The 17,946-nt window shown below is 44.4% G+C and overlaps 5 protein-coding genes across 5 annotated transcripts; 3 read left to right on the top strand and 2 right to left on the bottom strand.

Annotated features, from left to right (window-relative positions):
- Positions 1 to 107: 107 nt before the first annotated feature.
- Positions 108 to 2,498, bottom strand: LOC131284653 (acetyl-coenzyme A transporter 1). Its single transcript, XM_058313520.1, has 3 exons — positions 2,270 to 2,498; positions 886 to 2,088; positions 108 to 797 (listed from the first exon to the last, which is right to left on the bottom strand). Exons 1-3 carry the CDS (start codon positions 2,483 to 2,485, stop codon positions 612 to 614), a joined length of 1,605 nt encoding a protein of 534 aa, XP_058169503.1. The 5' UTR covers positions 2,486 to 2,498; the 3' UTR covers positions 108 to 611.
- Positions 2,499 to 4,241: 1,743 nt separating this feature from the next.
- LOC131293697 (eukaryotic translation initiation factor 3 subunit E) lies at positions 4,242 to 6,303 on the top strand. Its single transcript, XM_058321775.1, has 3 exons — positions 4,242 to 4,440; positions 4,683 to 4,952; positions 5,023 to 6,303. Exons 1-3 carry the CDS (start codon positions 4,351 to 4,353, stop codon positions 5,962 to 5,964), a joined length of 1,302 nt encoding a protein of 433 aa, XP_058177758.1. The 5' UTR covers positions 4,242 to 4,350; the 3' UTR covers positions 5,965 to 6,303.
- Positions 6,304 to 6,851: 548 nt separating this feature from the next.
- On the top strand, positions 6,852 to 9,508 carry LOC131282820 (DNA repair and recombination protein RAD54B-like). The gene has a single exon (XM_058312362.1). The coding sequence runs from the start codon at positions 6,852 to 6,854 to the stop codon at positions 9,486 to 9,488; it is 2,637 nt and encodes an 878-aa protein (XP_058168345.1). The 3' UTR covers positions 9,489 to 9,508.
- On the bottom strand, positions 9,481 to 10,015 carry LOC131282821 (probable prefoldin subunit 4). Its single transcript, XM_058312363.1, has 2 exons — positions 9,971 to 10,015; positions 9,481 to 9,902 (listed from the first exon to the last, which is right to left on the bottom strand). Exons 1-2 carry the CDS (start codon positions 10,013 to 10,015, stop codon positions 9,531 to 9,533), a joined length of 417 nt encoding a protein of 138 aa, XP_058168346.1. The 3' UTR covers positions 9,481 to 9,530.
- A 705-nt stretch (positions 10,016 to 10,720) lies between these two features.
- Positions 10,721 to 17,009, top strand: LOC131284227 (uncharacterized). The gene is made up of 5 exons (XM_058313084.1): positions 10,721 to 10,859; positions 11,054 to 12,165; positions 12,240 to 12,299; positions 15,149 to 15,379; positions 15,452 to 17,009. Exons 1-5 carry the CDS (start codon positions 10,843 to 10,845, stop codon positions 16,045 to 16,047), a joined length of 2,016 nt encoding a protein of 671 aa, XP_058169067.1. The 5' UTR covers positions 10,721 to 10,842; the 3' UTR covers positions 16,048 to 17,009.
- The last annotated feature ends 937 nt before the right edge of the window (positions 17,010 to 17,946 follow it).

Below are 17,946 nucleotides of genomic sequence, written 5' to 3'. Positions count from 1 at the left end.
GCGGTTCCTAGAGCCAGGAATATGAGGTTAAATGGTATTCTCTTAAAATCCCGTCGACCCATTTGTAAACCACCTCTACAAAAAAGGAGCACACATTATTTGCTTTTCAAATGTTTTAACATTTTGTATTTTATTACACTCATTCAAGTTTGCACCAGTTGTTTTTCCTCCTGCTCCGAAAACCTATTTTGTAGGGGATTTACATAAATCATCACAATGCTGCAAACAAACCAAATTTGTTTTCTAACTCTTCTAAGGCTACCTATTGCAATCGATATCTATTCCTTCGGTAGAGAAAAATACTAACAAAAATCAAAAATACAAAAACAAAAGATAAAGTATAACTTTAACTTTAACTGTTTCCACGCCACTAGCTTTGTGCTGATTTCTTATTTTCATTAAACGTAGGTGGGTCTTTCTAAAAATGCACGTTCTGTTTCCCTCTCTGCGTACAATTTGTATAGATGGTTTAAATAATAAAAATGAAATAACACTTGTTTCAGTACGTTTTGTTTTCTAGCTCGCTGTCACGATGGTTTTTTCAATTATTTCCGTTTCCGCACTCACAGTACCGCTAATAAATGGAATTGTCAAATGAGTTGCATTAATTGCTAGCTGCTATGCATCCGTTGCACACTTCGCGCTACGCGCCATGTTTTGAGCGGAAGTTCCTGTAGCTGCCGGATTTTGCTGCTACCCCATCGGTACCAGACCAGCCCATACAGCAGACAAATGAATATCTCTATATAATACCCATCGACCGTTATCGAGCACTTGCCACCACCGGCCGTGCAAGCCTAGAAAGGGAAAAGAAGAAAATGGGATAATATGTTGTTACAAAAGTGGTCGTTTTGATAGGTCAAACCCGGTTAGTGCTTTTCTTACCTCTTTCAGCATACTGTCCGAACAATCGTTGCCCGGTGTGTTCGAACAGTTCTTCCACGTAAGGTAATCCACAAGCCATAGTACGACCGTGGTCGGCCAGTTACCACCGAGGTTGCTGAGCGTGTTGAGCAGTGTCATGTAGGTTCCACCGACGGCAGGATCGCTAACGCGTGCGAAAAACGCCATCACTGCTACAAACATGCTGTACAGGGCGATCTGGTACAGACCATAGTTCGTCAGCAGCAGCACGTAGTAATAGTACGGCACATGGTGGTCGCGCACAATCGCCGGTGTTATCCAAACGATTCCCGCTGCTACCAGCGTTAAGCCTATCCGGTACGGAATCGCCTTCAGGTACACCTCCATCGGTCGTGTTCCGGCGGTATATTTGCTAATGGCCAAAGGAAGGATGATTTGCAATGGTACCAGCGGTACCACCAGTAGGGCTAGTTTATCCTTCGGTACACCGGCGTCGATAAGTTTCAGTGACGTCACCGCATCGCAAGCGGCAAATCCTGCCTTCGCCGTTAGAAGTATGGCCACGAGCGTGAGGATCGGTTTCATCTTCATAATGTCCACCAGCAGTCGGTAGGTTTGCTTGATGTCTAGCTCCAGATGTTCTTCGTGGCCCCGGTCAAGACTGGGCGATATTTCGCGTTTCAACAGCGCCACTAGTGTGGTTGTAATCAGGAAAACCAGACCCCAGAACCAAAGGTACCCGGAGAGGTTCACCAGCCCTTCGTCGGCTGGTTCCGTACGAAGATAACTGTTGCAAAACTCGGCCGATTCTAGCGCCATAAAGGCGACATAGCCGAGAAAGTAGCCGGCCGTCTGTCCCACACTGTTGCAGGTTGAAGCGTGACCAACATTGCATCGTTTCAGCATCGTTAGGGCCCACCCATCCACAGCGATATCCTGCGTGGCGGCGAGGAAGTTTAGCATGAAAAATATGCCCGTCAGCAGGGGAATGTTCAGTGTGCTCTCGATTTCGGTGGAATGATCATTTGTGCTGCCGGCAGGGGTTTCCGCGCCGAGCCAGCGGTTGACGTGCAGCGAAAGAATCAACATAAAAATGCCGATCAAGTACTGCGTTGGAATGAGCCATGATTTTCGTCTCCCAAAGCGCTTCCAGAACAACGAGTCGACGATCGGTGCCCACAGGAGTTTCAAGCTGAACGGCCAGTGAGCAAAACTGAACTCGGCCTGCAAATGTTAACAACCAAAGAGAGAGCATTAATGGCCACGCGATAACTGGTGATTCTTGCATAACAAACTATAGTGTGGAGATCTCATCCATCATCAACCATGATAAGCCTACTCTGATAAGCTTCCCACCAAGGGCACGATCGATGGTGTCATACTGATGCCCGGGGGTATGACCTACCTGTTGTTTGTAGCTAGCACCCCGATTTTGTAACAACATCGGTATGGCCGACGCCAGCCCGATCGGTATGCCTTGGAGAAGATAGAGAAAGAACAGGATCGCAATGTTACCCCAGTCTCCCCGGAGGTCGCTTTTCTCGTGCTTTTCTTCATCTTCCGACGCTGGAATGAGCGTTTCGTGGTCCATGCGGTCATTTCTCTTCCGACGATTGCTCATGTTTGTCCTCACTTGCACAAATCGAGTTGGCTATAGTAGATGTTGCAACTGCCACGAAGCCGCTAATCGAATGGATAAATTACACTAGAAGCACAACACCAAAAATATGTTGATTAGCCAGAAAAAAATCGCCCAAGCACGGCGTGGCTCACTATTGCCGCTAAGTACACGTCACTAAACTTGCCGGAACGGAATGTACGGAAATACTGGGACAAATGAATACGTGAACACACCTGTTAACCTGTGTCAGAAATGGAAAACGATAGATTTAGCGACATGCGATTGAACAAAGAACTACAAGCAGGGGCATGATATTAACATTTTTCTGACTACATTAGTTTGGATCCCGATCGTCAATGAAGTGCTTCGTTTGCAAGAGTACGTGGAGTATGTTTTGTTTGTTGTCGTTTTGGAAATTGATATTTGACAACAATGTCAACGACAAAAAATCGATGAATATGCGTGAAATGAGCCCGGAATTTTTCATCAAATCATCAAAAAAATAAAACAAAGAGAATGCACGTATTTGAGTTGTTTATGTTATTGTATGGTAATTACACAAAGTATGATAACTGTTAGTTTTTTATGCTAATTATCTTAGGAAAAAAAGATGCGGTTGATTATTTTCGAATTTCCACAAAGACTGTTTCGGTTTTACTCGGGGTCCACACTACAGCGCGACGTCCCGTCACGCAACGCGACGTTGCCTGACAGGCAGCCGAACTCCATACAAAAAAAAAAATGTCTTCTTCTTCTTTCGCTATGCGAGTCGGGGTATATCCTCCTACGCTAAGTTGAACGTTTGTTCCCTTACTCGTAATCAGAGGCGTACCGACTCTGTCCGAACTCCTATGAAGGGGCTCGTCCTTTAGGACCGGCTATAAAAGCCATATGTCCACCCGCCGTCCACGGGAGGGATAATTCCTTCCGTTGTCAGGACACAAGAACTCGTGGTCCGCTTGATTGACTCAAACAGCACGAGATGTGCGGCAGCTAGGATTTTTCTGACCTGAGCTCCAGCTCGGCGTGGCCACGCGGTCGTGCCGTAACCTTACTTTTCCGCTAACCCTTTCAGGAAACTTGTGCACTGCTAACCTCCGCTCTGAATCACTGCCGAACTGGAACTGAAAAAAAATGTCGCACAAATCGCGCTAGTGTAGAAACAGCGAAAAACGCGACGTCGCGCTAGCTCTTGTCAATTGTCAATTCGAAACGTAAACAAACCGACAGCTGGACAAAACGTAATTCAGTTATCAAACTCCGTTTTAATTGATATTTTTACCAAAGTGTTTTCGGGTGCCGAAACGTAAACAAACTGCTCTTCAACAAGTAGGAGATGATGTGGAAATATATACTTCCTACGGCGGGCCAAAATATCGTCGTTGTTTGTTTAAGTTTGTTTTCTCAGTGAATTTCAAATGTGGAAGCGCCAACTCACTCAGGGCGCATAAAACACGTAGCTAAACAAATATCATGCATTACTACCTCAAAATTCAATAAAAAATTTTAGCCGAGTTTGCGCCCCAATGTGATACATATTTCCACATACTCCCCTACCTCTGTCGCGCTTGGCTTGCGCGATTGTTCTGCCGAAACTGGGCTATTTTTGAAACGGGACGTCGCGCTGCAGTGTGGACCCCCAAATGAAATTACATGAATCAAGTCTTTTTCAAATCCGTCAAGGGATCGGGTTGTCGAATCTTCAGAATCCAAATTATCCCAACACTATTCGGCGTTGCGAATCGTCATCTTTTCCTTTCGGTAGTCGGACGTTCAGAACTGATTGTTCACATGTCGTACTAGAGACGGTATTTTCTGTGAAATTTCTTTCGATATTGTGCACGGGAGACGCCAATCTAGTAACAATGGCCAAGTTTGACCTCACGGCGAAGAATTGCCAGTATCTGGATCGCCATTTGACGTTCCCTTTGCTGGAATTTTTGCTCCAGAAAAATGTAAGACAGCGCTCATACAACGTAGCACAAAATCGGCGATGTAGATGGTGGATTTATCGCAAATGCCGTGTTAAATATTCCAAGTACTTCATGGAATGCCTATTAGAACGAAAAACTGTGTAATAGTAGCGTAATCCTTTCAGCGGACCGTTTGTGCAATATGTTTTGGAAACCAATTTCCTGTGAACAACTCTACCGAAAGAATATAACCTCACTTTTTGTGTTTTTTTTTCCTCCGGTAGGTGTACGACCAATCTTCCTTGCTGAAGTTTATCCTCGAGACCGTCAGCAAAACGAACATGGTCGATTACACGATGGACATTCGTGAGCGTTTGACCCTGGAAAAGACGCTTCCGGAGGAGTTGAACCAGCGACGAGCGAATGTACTTGTTACACTCAAGGAACTCCAGGCTGAGGTGGCACCGCTGATGAAGTGTATGGAAGAGTTGAAGAATCCGGATACGTTGAAAGATTCGAAATCCATCATACACGCGTTGCAGCAAACGCTGGATGTAAGTATTGTAGATTTGCTGCTTTATTAGTAACGTTGTCATCACTTTCATTCTTTCAATTGTTTTCTAGTACGACATCATTCAAAGTGCTCAAAAGTTGGCCAAGTATCTGTACGAGTGTGGCAATTACAACGATTCATTGTCCTACTTGTACATTTGTATGCTGGTGATGGAGCCGAATGATAAGAATTACCTGAGCGTACTGTGGGGCAAACTGGCGGTTGAAATTCTGACGCTAAACTGGCCAACGGCCCTGGAGGATTTGACGCGCCTGCGTGACTTTATCGAGAACTATAACTTCTCACCGATTCAGGTGCTGCAGCAGCGTACTTGGTTGATCCACTGGAGCGTGCTGGTGTTCTTCAACCACGCCAAGGGGCGTGATCTGATTATCGACATGTTCTTATACAAGCTGCAGTATTTGAACGCCATCCAGACGATGTGCCCACACATTCTACGCTATCTCGCGACGGCGGTCATCATCAATCGAGGGCGCCGTAACGCACTGAAGGATTTAATTAAGGTAATCCAGCAGGAATCTTACACCTACCGGGATCCGATCACCGAGTTTGTGGAACATCTGTACGTGAATTTCGATTTCGAGGGTGCTCGTAAGAAGCTGCACGAGTGCCAGACGGTGATCGTTAACGACTTCTTCATCATCGGTTGTCTGGACGAGTTCGTCGAGAACGCCCGTCTGATGATCTTCGAAACATTCTGTCGTATTCATCAGTGCATCACGATTGGCATGCTGGCGGACAAGTTGAACATGAAGCCGGACGAGGCGGAATGCTGGATCGTCAACTTAATCCGTAATGCGCGGCTCGATGCCAAGATTGATTCGAAGCTGGGACATGTCGTGATGGGTACGCAGCCGTTGTCACCCTACCAGCAACTGGTGGAAAAAATTGACTCTCTCTCCGTACGCTCTGAAGCGTTGACCCTGTTGGTCGAGCGAAAGCACAAAGCTAAAACTCAAGAATCCGGCGAAGGACACTGGAAGTATTACTAACGGGAGAACGCGCTAATACCATTTTTTAAATTGCCTGTTGCGCCGTATATCGCATCGTTGGTAGCGTAATTGGTCGTTTTTTGAAGACGTATTGAGTGTTGTTCGGTCGTTCGGAAACAGCACCGTGAGGCAAGTGACGTACAGAGTAGACAAACGTGTTCTGCATGAAAAGAAGATACATTTGTGCTTCGGGAATAACAACAATCAAGTGTTTGGGAGAGTGCTCCGGGGAAAAAAACTGCGTGAAACGAAACATTCACTTAATCAGCAGCTGCAGAGATGATTACCCATAGGCGGATAATTTGGAATAAAATACATACGCTAGTGAGAGATACACGCAAAAAACGCATGTTGGTACAGTTTTTACGAAAGAAGTGTTGTACAGGTGGCCATTACACAAATTCTCGTATCAAAAGCTGCTATTTAGTAAATAGCTCTGTTTTAAATTGTGGAAATCATTTGGGAAATACTTTTTTTGCAGAATAATCAGCTCAACACGATAAACTATAATGTCCGAATGCAACGTGTATGTATACGATATTGGGCCTATTAAAGCATTGTAAAATAATGTATATTTTATTGATGAACAAAGCAGGCTCTAAATTTGCAATTGTATAATATTAAACACATAGGCATCGGATATCCCAAAAGAATCGGGGTTGCTGCTGTACCTATGATCCTTCGTACAAACCGTACAAATTTTACCCTAATTGACAAAACAACCTAAATTCAAAAACCATATAACCCTTAAAGTATCATGGTCTTTTATGGAAACTGTCAAATTGTGGCGCTAATTGTGTCACTACGGTAAACAAAGTGGATGGATTTTTTTACAGGAAGTTTTCTTCATTTCAGATAGCAGTGCAATTAATGCAAAATTTAAAAAAATGCGACGTAGTTCGGCACCGTCAATGAAGCGGCCACTGGAGCGCAGTAATACAAGCAATATTCCGATTCTACCTACTTCTACAAGTGTAGGGAAAAGTGCTGAGGTAGTCAACCGACTAACACCGGAGCCGGCATCGATTGCCGATGCGGATCGGCTAATGATCTACAAAGTCGTTTGGGGTAAAATAAGCACGAGAAAACATAAAACATGGGAAGGCGACGGAACTTTAGAAGTAACGGGGCGCAGTGCGGTTTTAAAAGATGAAAATGGCCGGTTCATATCGAATGCAAGCGGTCTTAAGTTCGCCGAAGTGACCGAAGGCATTCAGATGGTGGTTGGGTCCAAAGAGGTGGAAGTGTTGGAAAAAGTACAAGGAAGATTAAGTTCAACATCGTCAGAGGTACCGTCATCACCGTGCAAAAAGTCTCGCAAAGATGTCCCGAAACAACTTTTTAAACCACCGGAGCAATTGGCATACGATTCTCGAAGTGCTGAGGAAGAAACTGAAACATCAAGTACCTCGTTTAACCGTGATCTTATAAAGGATCCACTTCAAAATAGATCACCCGTTTCTGTGCAAAAATCAGAAGCAGTTCCAAGAGAAACAAGTTTAGGTGCAAACAGAAATTTTAAATCCGTTGTAAGGACGCCGATGAAAGAAGATGATCCGATCGTGGAACCTTTAGTCATGAAGAAACCATCATTCGAACATCAATTTCACAACAAAGCTAGCAACGAAGAGCCAGTAGAGGTTCAAGTCCCATCGTGTCTCACCAAACATTTGCGTCCGCATCAGCGGGAAGGCGTCGCTTTCCTCTATGAATGTATTACTGGGATTCGGATGGTGGATCCACCTGGCTGGGGTGCGATTTTAGCGGACGAAATGGGACTCGGAAAAACGTTGCAGTGCATTGCACTGATGTACACCCTAATGAAATCCGGACCTTACGGGAAACCGCTGGCAAAACGTGTTCTTATCGTGACACCTAGCAGTTTGGTGGAGAATTGGGATCGAGAGATAAGCAAATGGTTGCAGAATGAACGTATATTTACATTCATAGTGGGTCCGAATAATAAGCTAAAGCTATACGCACAATCGTCCCACATTCCGATACTGATAATATCGTACGAGATGCTGTCGAAACAGATCGCCGAACTATCCACGGTTAAATTTGATCTAATTTTTTGCGACGAAGGCCATCGATTGAAAAATAGTAACGTGAAAGCCTTTGGAGTTCTCAGTCGAATCGAATGCAAACGGAGGGTCCTTCTAACGGGTACACCCATTCAGAACGATCTGCAGGAATTCTTTTCTCTGATCAATTTTGTCAATCCGGGCGTTCTCGGTACGTACCAGGACTTTAAAGCACGCTACGAAACCCCGATCGTAGTATCACAACGTCCCGGAGTGCTACCGCAATCGATCGAGCTGGGCATAGAGCGATTGAATGAACTGAACACCATAACGGGCCGCTTTGTGCTGCGTCGTACGCAGGAGGTAATCAACAAGTACCTCCCGGAGAAGCACGAAGCTGTGCTCTTCTGCTATCCCTCAGAACTGCAGACCAAGTTGACCCGAAGTGCGCTCTCATTTTATGAAAATGAAAAGGGAGCAAACGCTATCTCGCCACTGCAGTTGATTACCGTTCTGAAAAAGATCTGCAACCATCCTTCCCTCATGTCGGTGCAGGGAAAGGGGGATCCGGAATCGTTGGTTAGTCTGTTAGCGAACCAATTACCTTCGTGGCAAAGGATGGGACCAAACGATTCGGCAAAGCTCGGTATTGTGGAGGCTTTATTGGAGTCGTTGCTGTCAATACAGGAAAAGATCGTCATCGTGTCTTATTTTAGCAAAACGCTCGATATGATAGCGGGCTTGTGTGAACATTACAATTACAAGTACTGCCGCTTAGATGGTTCTACAGCAGGGCCCGACCGGAGCAAGATCGTCAACGTGTTCAACAATCCCTCCTCGGACATCTTCATCTTTCTGCTCAGTGCTAAAGCCGGTGGGGCTGGTTTGAATCTAATCGGTGCCTCCCGATTGGTACTGTACGATAACGATTGGAATCCAGCCAACGACCTACAGGCAATGTCCCGCGTGTGGCGTGATGGTCAACGGAAACCCGTATTTATATACCGATTGCTGACAGCGTTCTCGATCGAGGAACGAATCTTCCATCGGCAGATATCGAAGACTTCGCTCAGTGGGACAGTTGTCGATCAGAAGCAAAATCTGAATAATTTAAAATTTTCAGATGATGAACTGAAAGACCTGTTTACGTTTACTGACCCAAACCATGTGGATGATTGTTTAACGCACAGTTTACTCGAGTGCCCGTGTGCAGGAATAGGAAACCCACCGGAGATTATTGGGCATGACAAGGATACGGATGGTAGTCCAACGGAAACCATTGAACCAGAGGCGCAAGAAGAGAGTCGGTATCGCGTTAGACCACCGAACGTCAGACGGAACAAACCACGCACGAAGTATGCCCTCAAAATGCAGGAATTGATGCGCTGGGAGCACCATAGATCACCGGTGTCGGAGAGTGTCTTGGAACAGCTGGGTTTGTCGCGGTGCACGGAGGATATCGTATTTCTCTTTCGAAACATTGTTTCAGCGAACAAATAAAGCACTGCGCTTCGGGTGTCACTTTACCACGGTTCTGCCATTTTATTCGTCATTCTCCAAATGAATGTTACTGCCGAATCGACCGTACAAGTAACCCTTCAGGTCGTTCATCTTTTGCTGGATGTCACGGGTAGTCTGCTGAATGCTATCGATCTCTTTTTTCTTTTTCTCCTTTGCCTCTGCTAGTAGCTCCAGAGTTTTCGTTTGATCGTGCGACATGAACACCTCTCCGCACAGGAATGGAATTTGCACATCGTCATCAAGCAGTTCAATTTCGTCACAGGCTTCCTCAAGGTTTTTCATTTCGTTCTGTTTAATCTTCAGTTCCTCCTTGAGATCCTCCACCTTCGCATTGTAGTTTGCGAACTTATTGATCTTCATTTGGTCTTCGTACGTGATATGAACATCTGAGTCCTAAAATGGTAACAACATGCGGGGTTCATATTGGCTGTGTCTGGTAAACAGTTAAAGAGTATACTTACTGGCTGAAATGTGCCCTTGCCTTTACTTTCAACTTTGCTAGCCATTGGGAAAGAGGTGTTTTGAGATAATTTTAATTCAAATAACTTGAAACAAGCACGTTCCTCTAGGTATTTCGCGATGAAAATTGTATTAAACACCGGGAGAAAGCTGACAGCTCTGACAGATCGAGATAGAAGACATTGAGCCGCTGTAAAAAGATGAGTCACAGGGGAGATGTTTGATTTTTCCAAGTCTTATTCCCCTTTCTCTTGATAAAGTTAGTTAAATAATTTGGTTATGAATGCATCAAAAACATTTAAATCAGTTAAATAAAAACAGAATCAGAAGAAAGAGGTTTTGCAAACATATGTTTAAGTTCTGTAAAAGAAATATGTAATGTATGAAAAAAAGTTCGGGTGGTCCAAAGTCTATTCATACTTCAGGCTAGTTTTTGTTTATAAAATTGCGTTAGTGTTATTTTTCATATTTCGAGCAAAACTTCATTTTCAGGAATTATTTTTGTAATTATTTGTATAAAGGAAAACCAAAGCATATGGCCTAATCCTCTTAATGTGGTGATTCGGTGTGTAGAAATTGTACTCCAATACCTACCGATGTTTGTTGACTGATATCGTACTGTCAAAATTAGCTTTTGATTAATTGGCTTCTTCAGTGCTACTACCTTGTGCAGTGTTATACATACCATGGCTCCGTTTAAGAAAATCTAGAAAAAGTTGTGTCTCTGCTACTTCGTCAGGAAATAAATTCGGCTAACTAGCCAAGAATCTGGTGTTTTAATCTTGTTCTCAAACGTTACAGTTGAAGTTAAAGCCGTTAACACTTGCTGTACTAAACAGCTAGTTGATTTACTTACTCTGGCAAGACAGCGACGATGACTCGAAACGGAAGGTAATAATCTTGATTGATTTTAAAGCAATCCATACCCCTCTGTGTTTGTTGCACTGTTGATGTATGACCGAATTGCACGATTCAGTTACAACGTCGGTCAAAGTTAACTTTGGGAAAGGTCATCGAAAAGCTTTATTTACTTACATATTTTGGCCTTTTCTGGAATCTTTCTTCATCTTTGTCTTTTGTGGCAGACGACGTAGTCGAAGTAGAAGCCCCAGAGGCCGGGGCGGTCCACCAGCTAGTCGCTATGAGATTGGCAAACTGCAATCACTTCGCCCTGTGCAATGGTCTCAAGTAAAGCTTGAATCAATCGTCCGGGAACCGTATCGGTCGAAGGCGACCTATCGTCGAACTGAACGCGAAGTTTCCGAATGGCGCCGATCGAAGGAAATCACGACCAAGGGTCGCGAAATTCCCGATCCAATTTTCACATTCGAAGAGTCTGGCTTCCCAGCGGAAATAATCGACGAACTGCGGTACGCCGGGTTCACCTCTCCAACACCGATTCAAGCCCAAGGATGGCCGATAGCTTTGACTGGTCGCGATATGGTCGGCATAGCTAAGACGGGTTCTGGAAAAACCCTGTCCTATTTGATACCGGCCCTTATTCATATCGATCAACAGCCGCGTTTACGTCGAGGCGATGGTCCGATAGCACTCATTCTTGCTCCTACGCGCGAGCTCGCCCAGCAGATAAAACAAGTGGCGGACGATTTCGGGCGCGCGTTGAAATATAAGAATACCTGTCTTTTCGGCGGTGGCAAAAAGCGCAAGCAGCAGGAAGACCTAGAGTATGGCGTGGAGATTGTAATTGCCACGCCCGGCCGACTGATCGATTTCCTATCGGCCAATCAAACTAACCTACGCCGCTGCTCGTATCTGGTACTGGACGAGGCCGATCGGATGCTCGATATGGGCTTCGAGCCGCAAATACGCACAATCATTGAGCAGATTCGACCTGATCGTCAAACTTTGATGTGGTCAGCCACCTGGCCAGACGTGGTTGCCCGCCTGGTGAAGGACTATCTGAAAGACTATGCCCAGATTAATGTCGGGTCGCTGAAGCTTGCCGCCAACCACAACATACTGCAGATCATAGATGTGTGCCAGGAGTATGAAAAAGAGTCCAAGTTGAGCATCTTGCTGCGCGAAATAATGGCGGAGAAGGAGTGTAAAACTATCATTTTTATTGAAACGAAGAAACGTGTGGATGATATCACGCGAAAGGTGAAGCGTGATGGATGGCCTGCTCGCTGTATCCATGGTGACAAATCGCAGAATGAACGCGATACTACATTGAACTGTAAGTATGGCTGTATCGACGATAAGAATGTTCGCTGATCTTCAAATGAATGGCTACGCGTTCCTCTGTTTCAGCATTTCGTTCCGGAAGGACTCCAATTTTAATCGCAACCGATGTCGCAGCGCGCGGATTGGGTGAGTAAACAGCAAAAGAAATATTATGCTTCAAATCATACATTCTTGGATCATTGTTTCTATTTGGAGAGCATATTTCGTTTCTCTAGGAAAGAAGAATGATTCATATTGAATCTAATTCTATTTCAATTCGACTAGTTATTGACATCCAATATTTATTTGAGATGTGAAGTATGCTTTTGTATCGGTAAATATTTTAATTAAAAATTTAATAAATGTTAACGATGCGTTTATTGAGTCATCAAACCAATTTTGGACAAAATTTCAATAGTATAAAAATAATGGTTAAAAATGTTCATCCATAACTAAATTCATATTCACAAATGTATTTCGGTTCCTAATTCAATTTATTTTCAACCATTCTACAAAATTCCTCTAAATTTCACCCGTAACGCTAAAACAGTAATGCCAGTAATACGTGATATTTTCTGATAATTTTAAGTTGAAAATCTAAATTAATTTAAACAATAATTTTCAAAGATTAAAAATTTTATCTTCTATGAAATGAATTTTACCACCTGCTAGTTTTCATCTAGTAGCATATCAATGCCGGTGATAGTGTTCATGGGGCCATGAGGGCACTTAAACAAAGTTAGATTCATAACAATATACAATAATATATTCCAACATATGATAGTTGATACAGTAGCTATTTCTACAAAACTGGAATCATCATCGGAAAAATTCTATCAAAATAAATTATGTGTTGACCAGAATGCTAAAAGTACGTAAAGTAAATTACCGTGTTTAGTTGGTTATTTACTTTATGTACTCCATCCACTAGCCAAGAGTAATGGTACGGTCGCCTTATTATCGTTCAATCAGTTTAATGTGCATCTCACCATTTAGCAATTCATATTTAAATTTTTTAAAAATATTTTAATGTTCTTATTATTGTAAATTTAACATGAACAGCTATGCTGAATTAATGCATTTTATGCTCTTTGAACAATGTTCAATTGTAGGCAGCATTAGCTATTGTCCAATCTGATTACATCTACTAAAGTTTGTGTTCGCTAAAATAGCATTCATTGAAACTGTACAACATAAACTTTCCGTTACCCCAAACGGCAAGATAAAAACTTTGCTCAGCTAGTATGGTTTAACTAACTACCGTTTTATTCTTTCTCAGTACACATTTGACATTTTTCGCAAACCAACAGCAAAGAAAACAACAAACAAATCGAAACGAAGCGTGCAAAGGTGTTTAATCGAAAGCTAACGTAGTAAAACCTGGCCTCCCATTCTATCCTTCCAGAGGCACACACTCACCTGTCTGCCTTGAAGTGAAACCCTGGCCGTTCCGTACCCGGCGTGTTCCGTTGCGCACGGGAGCAGAACTGGCACCGGTTTTTGGTAGTGGGAATGGATATTGCCAAGCAAAGCGAGCAAACAGCAAACTCAGCCCCGGGAAGGGGTCCGTTTACGGTTTGTGCGGTTTTGTCCTTCGGCGGTGGAGGACGAACTTCGCATTCGTGCGCACCGCCGCGGCTCGCTATCGCCCGATGGGGACGACGAGTGCGCTGCCGCCTTATCGCCGGGGACGCCGAATGCGGACGAAACGTCGGCGGTACAGAAGAGGAGCAGACCGGCCGACGGAAACCGATGGAGCGCACGCAGCGGCGGCGGCATCCGGTTCAGGGGGACCGTCGTCGGGACGAGCCGCCCCCTATCCGATCGGCCACTACCACCTGAAGAATGGCGGAGGCTGGTCGGAGTTCGGTCGGTCGTTCCAGACTCTGACACGCTGTTGCTTAGGGACTGTCGCTGCTGCTGCTACTGCCACAGCCCGTCTCTTACGGCCGTCGTCGTCGATGGTCATCGCATCCTGTACGTCAAACTCGCAGCAGAAGGTGTGCCATTGCCCTGATGGTCCGCATCACGTTCAACTACAGAGGAAAATTGTTAATCGTCCACACCGACCGCGTCTCCATGACCGCACGATGAACCATGTACTTCATTGTGGGATTGGGAAAATGACGCATTAATTCGACGCGGGGCTTGGATTCAGTCGGAGATAAGCGGTGGCGGTAGCGGCGACAGTCTTGCCAGCGGCAAGGTTCCTGCAACGACGTCGACAGTGCTTCTCGTCGTCATCTCCGATTGCTGTGCACCGTCCGTCAGCGGTCCATATGCCGCATTGGCTGCACGCGTCCGTTGCACTCACTACGTTTCCATACCAGCTCCAGCTGTTCTGGACCTTGGGAACAGTGGTGATGGTGGCTTCGGAGGCAGTGGCGGAGGCGGCGGCGGTGGTAGCGGTGGCGACAATGGCATAACGAGTGGCTGTCCACTGCTGTTGCCGCCCGGCAGCTGCGGCCGACCCCTCAACCCCTTGAAAATGCACGATGTGCGGAAGAAGAGCGACATCTAAGAGTGAGAGAACGAACGCAAGAGAAAAAGGGAAATGGGACAAAATATCGTTTAAATTTCACGGAAACATACGAATAAGTAAATCAAAGTTATCTGCATACAAAACAAAAAAAGATCAAAAAAGCATCATGTTAAAATCTCGACACACTGTTTCCAGCCACAACATTTTATTTCCTACTTTGGTGCTGTCTATTCGTCTGTTTCTTCGAGATATTTGAGTTTTCTGTTTTACATCCAACATTCCTACAAGCTGACAGTTATAATTTATCTGACTATGAACATTGTTCGTTCAAAGCTCTCAAGTGTGAATGTCAAATGCTTTAAATCATTGAACCAGAATTTAGAACTGTATTGTTTCGTATTCGTTCGCTGGTATGGTCTACGGGAGCGCAGTCCAACCAGAGTGGACATTATGTTTATTTCTATTTCTCGTTTTCCTCTCTCTCCCTTTTCTCTGTTGTGTTGCGTTTGATTAGATGTGGACGACGTAAAGTTTGTCATCAACTTTGACTTCCCAACCACGTCGGAGGACTACATCCATCGGATTGGGCGCACTGGTCGATGTAACAACACCGGGACGGCGTACACATTCTTCACTCCGAACAATGCCGCCAAAGCGCGTGATCTGATCGATGTGCTCAAGGAGGCCAAACAGGTGATCAATCCGAAGTTGGTCGAGTTGGCAAACATGAAGGTGAAGAACAGAGGTAAGAGCGATGGAGAGGACGATGTGGAGAGTTGGGAACGACTGATTATCGATCATGTGTGTGCGCTTTCAGGAAATCGCCATATGATCTCGCGTTATCCGCGAGAACGAAGAGCATCGCGTTCACGATCCAGGTCGAAATCGCGCTCACCAATCGCCAGTCGTGGTCGGGCCGGTCGCTCCCGATCACGATCGCCACTTCGTCGCTCGTCGATTGATCGCCGTTCTCCAGCACGCCGCGATACTAGGACGAGAGGAGGGTCCGTGGGTCGACGCAGTGGGTCGCGTGATGCTCGACGCACCCGCAGTCCACGACGCAGTCGCAGCGATAGCCGACGCCGGATGTTACCCGTGACCCGGAAAGCTTCCCGTTCGCCACCACCGAGCCGCAGTCCGGTAGCGAGCCGTCGCAATGGCCGGGATCGCGATCAGAGAAACGGTCGTTCGGTGAGCCGTGATCGTGAGCGCGATCGTGAGCGGGAGCGCGAACGAGATCGGGAACAGCGTGATCGTGATCGTGAAAGGGATCGTGATCGTGATCGTGATCGGGACCGTGATCGCCGTCGGCGCAGTCGTAGCCGCAGCCGCAGCCGAAGTCGTAGCGGTGGTCGTCGGTACGGGGCGGGTAGCAATGGAAATGGGCGGGCTTCTTCGTACGATCGGTACTAGGCGGGAGTAACCCAGCTGCAATCCAGTGAAACGACGGCAACAACGAATCGCTTGACCAACATTGCTTTGGATGTCCTTGGTACAAATTGAAGGGAATGCGGAAACTGAAAGAATTTACCTTTTATAAACAACCTCACGGTGCATTCGAACGCAACCCTGCATCACAATGCACATTCAACCAACCTCCCTGCCACGCCCCATCATCCCATTTTACCATTTTCAATTTGGTACGCCAAATTTCAATCACTATTTTAATGAAATGTGAGGTTTACAAGAACAACAATGAACAATCGAAGAAATTCCTACGACATTAGGTGAGGAAAAGCGGTAATCAAAGATGTAAGCAGCATCATAAAACAACTCGTCCCTGCACTTAAAAGCTGGGATGCCATCATTTATGTTTGTGAAGATCGAAACATAACGATAGGTTAATATGAGCAGCAGTTATTTTCTATACAAAAACAACATTAATCTGCATTAATAGGATATTTGATTTATGAATATGCATTTTTCTAAAGGTCACTATTCTGGTAAAGTTAGGACGACATGCAAAGAAGTATCCTGGAACGCGTTCAAGGTATACACACGCGTAAAATGTATTAGATATCGAATTCTTTGATTAAATCATTGAGCACAGGAGGAAGCAGATTGAACGATTGTTCGTTATTTTAATTCTAGTGAGATAGTAGCAGTGGAACGCAGGTGGCACCTATAAGGACATTGAGCCAGCTATAGGCGGTTCCTAGATGAAGGTTCGTTGCAAAACCACCCACCCTTAAAACCCATTCCTATGGCCCCGGTTCATGCATAAGTATATGATACGTGTACATCTACATGTTAAAGCCTTCACATGTCACAAGTGTTGATCCATCTTAAATGTAAAAATTAACCTATTGGTCGCGATTGAATACTTTTTCAATTTTTTTCTTCTCATAGTTCTTATCTATTACTTCAATGGCAAATTCTCTACCTATGTTTATCTTAATGTTTATCATTTAGTTTAGTTTGTTTAGAAATTCTCATTGAGCATTGGAATTCAAAATAAATAAAATAAAATTTTGATTTCGAAGACTTTTAGGCTGCATACATGTATTTCGTGCTCTGGCGAGAAACGAATGGCCAGGTACATCCACATTACTGTGTTTAATTTAGTCTAATAAATGTTTGGCGAGAAACGAATAGCCAGGTACATCCACATGACTGTGTTTAATTTAGTCTAATAAATGTTTCGATATGAATAAATGTACGAACATGTAACACTGTACGATATTATGGAAACATTTAAATTAGATGCTGAAGTATGAGCTACTTCTCTGTTGATACCGAAAGTTCGTTCATTGACACTCAAAGTTAACTTTATTAACTTAAGTAAATTTATTGTTTCGAAATTTAAGATTCCCAAGACGGTTCTTTTCTTTTCATATCAAACACCCCCTATTAGCTTAGTTGGTTTTGTTAGATTTATTTTCTAGTTTTCGCTCGTTTTCACAATGTTTGTTTCACAATATTATTGCTGGCGTTAATCGATCAGATAATATTATCTATCTATTCTAATACCGATTTTAATTTTTTCGCGTCACTAAGTTAAGGCTAATTTTCTGAGTGTATAATTCACCTCTCTCGACGGTACCAACTAAGGTCGGATAAGAGTTGTGCGCACGTTATCTTCCAAAGAATTCATAAATCTAAGCTTTATATTACTTGTCGTTAGTGACCATCGACGAATAGTTTAATGGACATTTCGGATAATCGCTCCGGCTTAGCCCTTGTCTATTTTAGTTTTGCTTTCTTTGCATTCCACGTCGTCAATTAGTTTCGTTCTAGTATCAGTTCTTTCCGCTCAGTTAAACAGTAATTAGACTAGCATAATCTTAGCTTACTGCCCTAGGGATTCTAGTG

This window comes from Anopheles ziemanni, chromosome 2 (genome assembly GCF_943734765.1).
Source record: "Anopheles ziemanni chromosome 2, idAnoZiCoDA_A2_x.2, whole genome shotgun sequence".
Lineage (NCBI taxonomy): Eukaryota > Metazoa > Arthropoda > Insecta > Diptera > Culicidae > Anopheles > Anopheles ziemanni.
Note: the sequence above shows the minus strand (reverse complement) of the source record. Positions and strands in the feature narration are given on the sequence as shown.

Bases quoted from the DNA above. Each gene is read 5' to 3' on its own strand.
- LOC131284653 (XM_058313520.1), bottom strand. From the start codon at position 2,485: ATGAGCAATCGTCGGAAGAGAAATGACCGCATGGACCACGAAACGCTC. The intron at 2,089-2,269 runs GTAGGTCATACC...TAACATTTGCAG, and splicing joins GTGCTAGCTACAAACAACAG to GCCGAGTTCAGTTTTGCTCA. The intron at 798-885 runs GTAAGAAAAGCA...TTCCCTTTCTAG, and splicing joins CGGACAGTATGCTGAAAGAG to GCTTGCACGGCCGGTGGTGG.
- LOC131293697 (XM_058321775.1), top strand. From the start codon at position 4,351: ATGGCCAAGTTTGACCTCACGGCGAAGAATTGCCAGTATCTGGATCGC. The intron at 4,441-4,682 runs GTAAGACAGCGC...TTCCTCCGGTAG, and splicing joins AATTTTTGCTCCAGAAAAAT to GTGTACGACCAATCTTCCTT. The intron at 4,953-5,022 runs GTAAGTATTGTA...ATTGTTTTCTAG, and splicing joins CGTTGCAGCAAACGCTGGAT to TACGACATCATTCAAAGTGC.
- LOC131282820 (XM_058312362.1), top strand. From the start codon at position 6,852: ATGCGACGTAGTTCGGCACCGTCAATGAAGCGGCCACTGGAGCGCAGT.
- LOC131282821 (XM_058312363.1), bottom strand. From the start codon at position 10,015: ATGGCTAGCAAAGTTGAAAGTAAAGGCAAGGGCACATTTCAGCCA. The intron at 9,903-9,970 runs GTAAGTATACTC...TTACCATTTTAG, and splicing joins GCAAGGGCACATTTCAGCCA to GACTCAGATGTTCATATCAC.
- LOC131284227 (XM_058313084.1), top strand. The intron at 12,300-15,148 runs GTGAGTAAACAG...GCGTTTGATTAG, and splicing joins TGTCGCAGCGCGCGGATTGG to ATGTGGACGACGTAAAGTTT. The intron at 15,380-15,451 runs GTAAGAGCGATG...GTGCGCTTTCAG, and splicing joins CATGAAGGTGAAGAACAGAG to GAAATCGCCATATGATCTCG.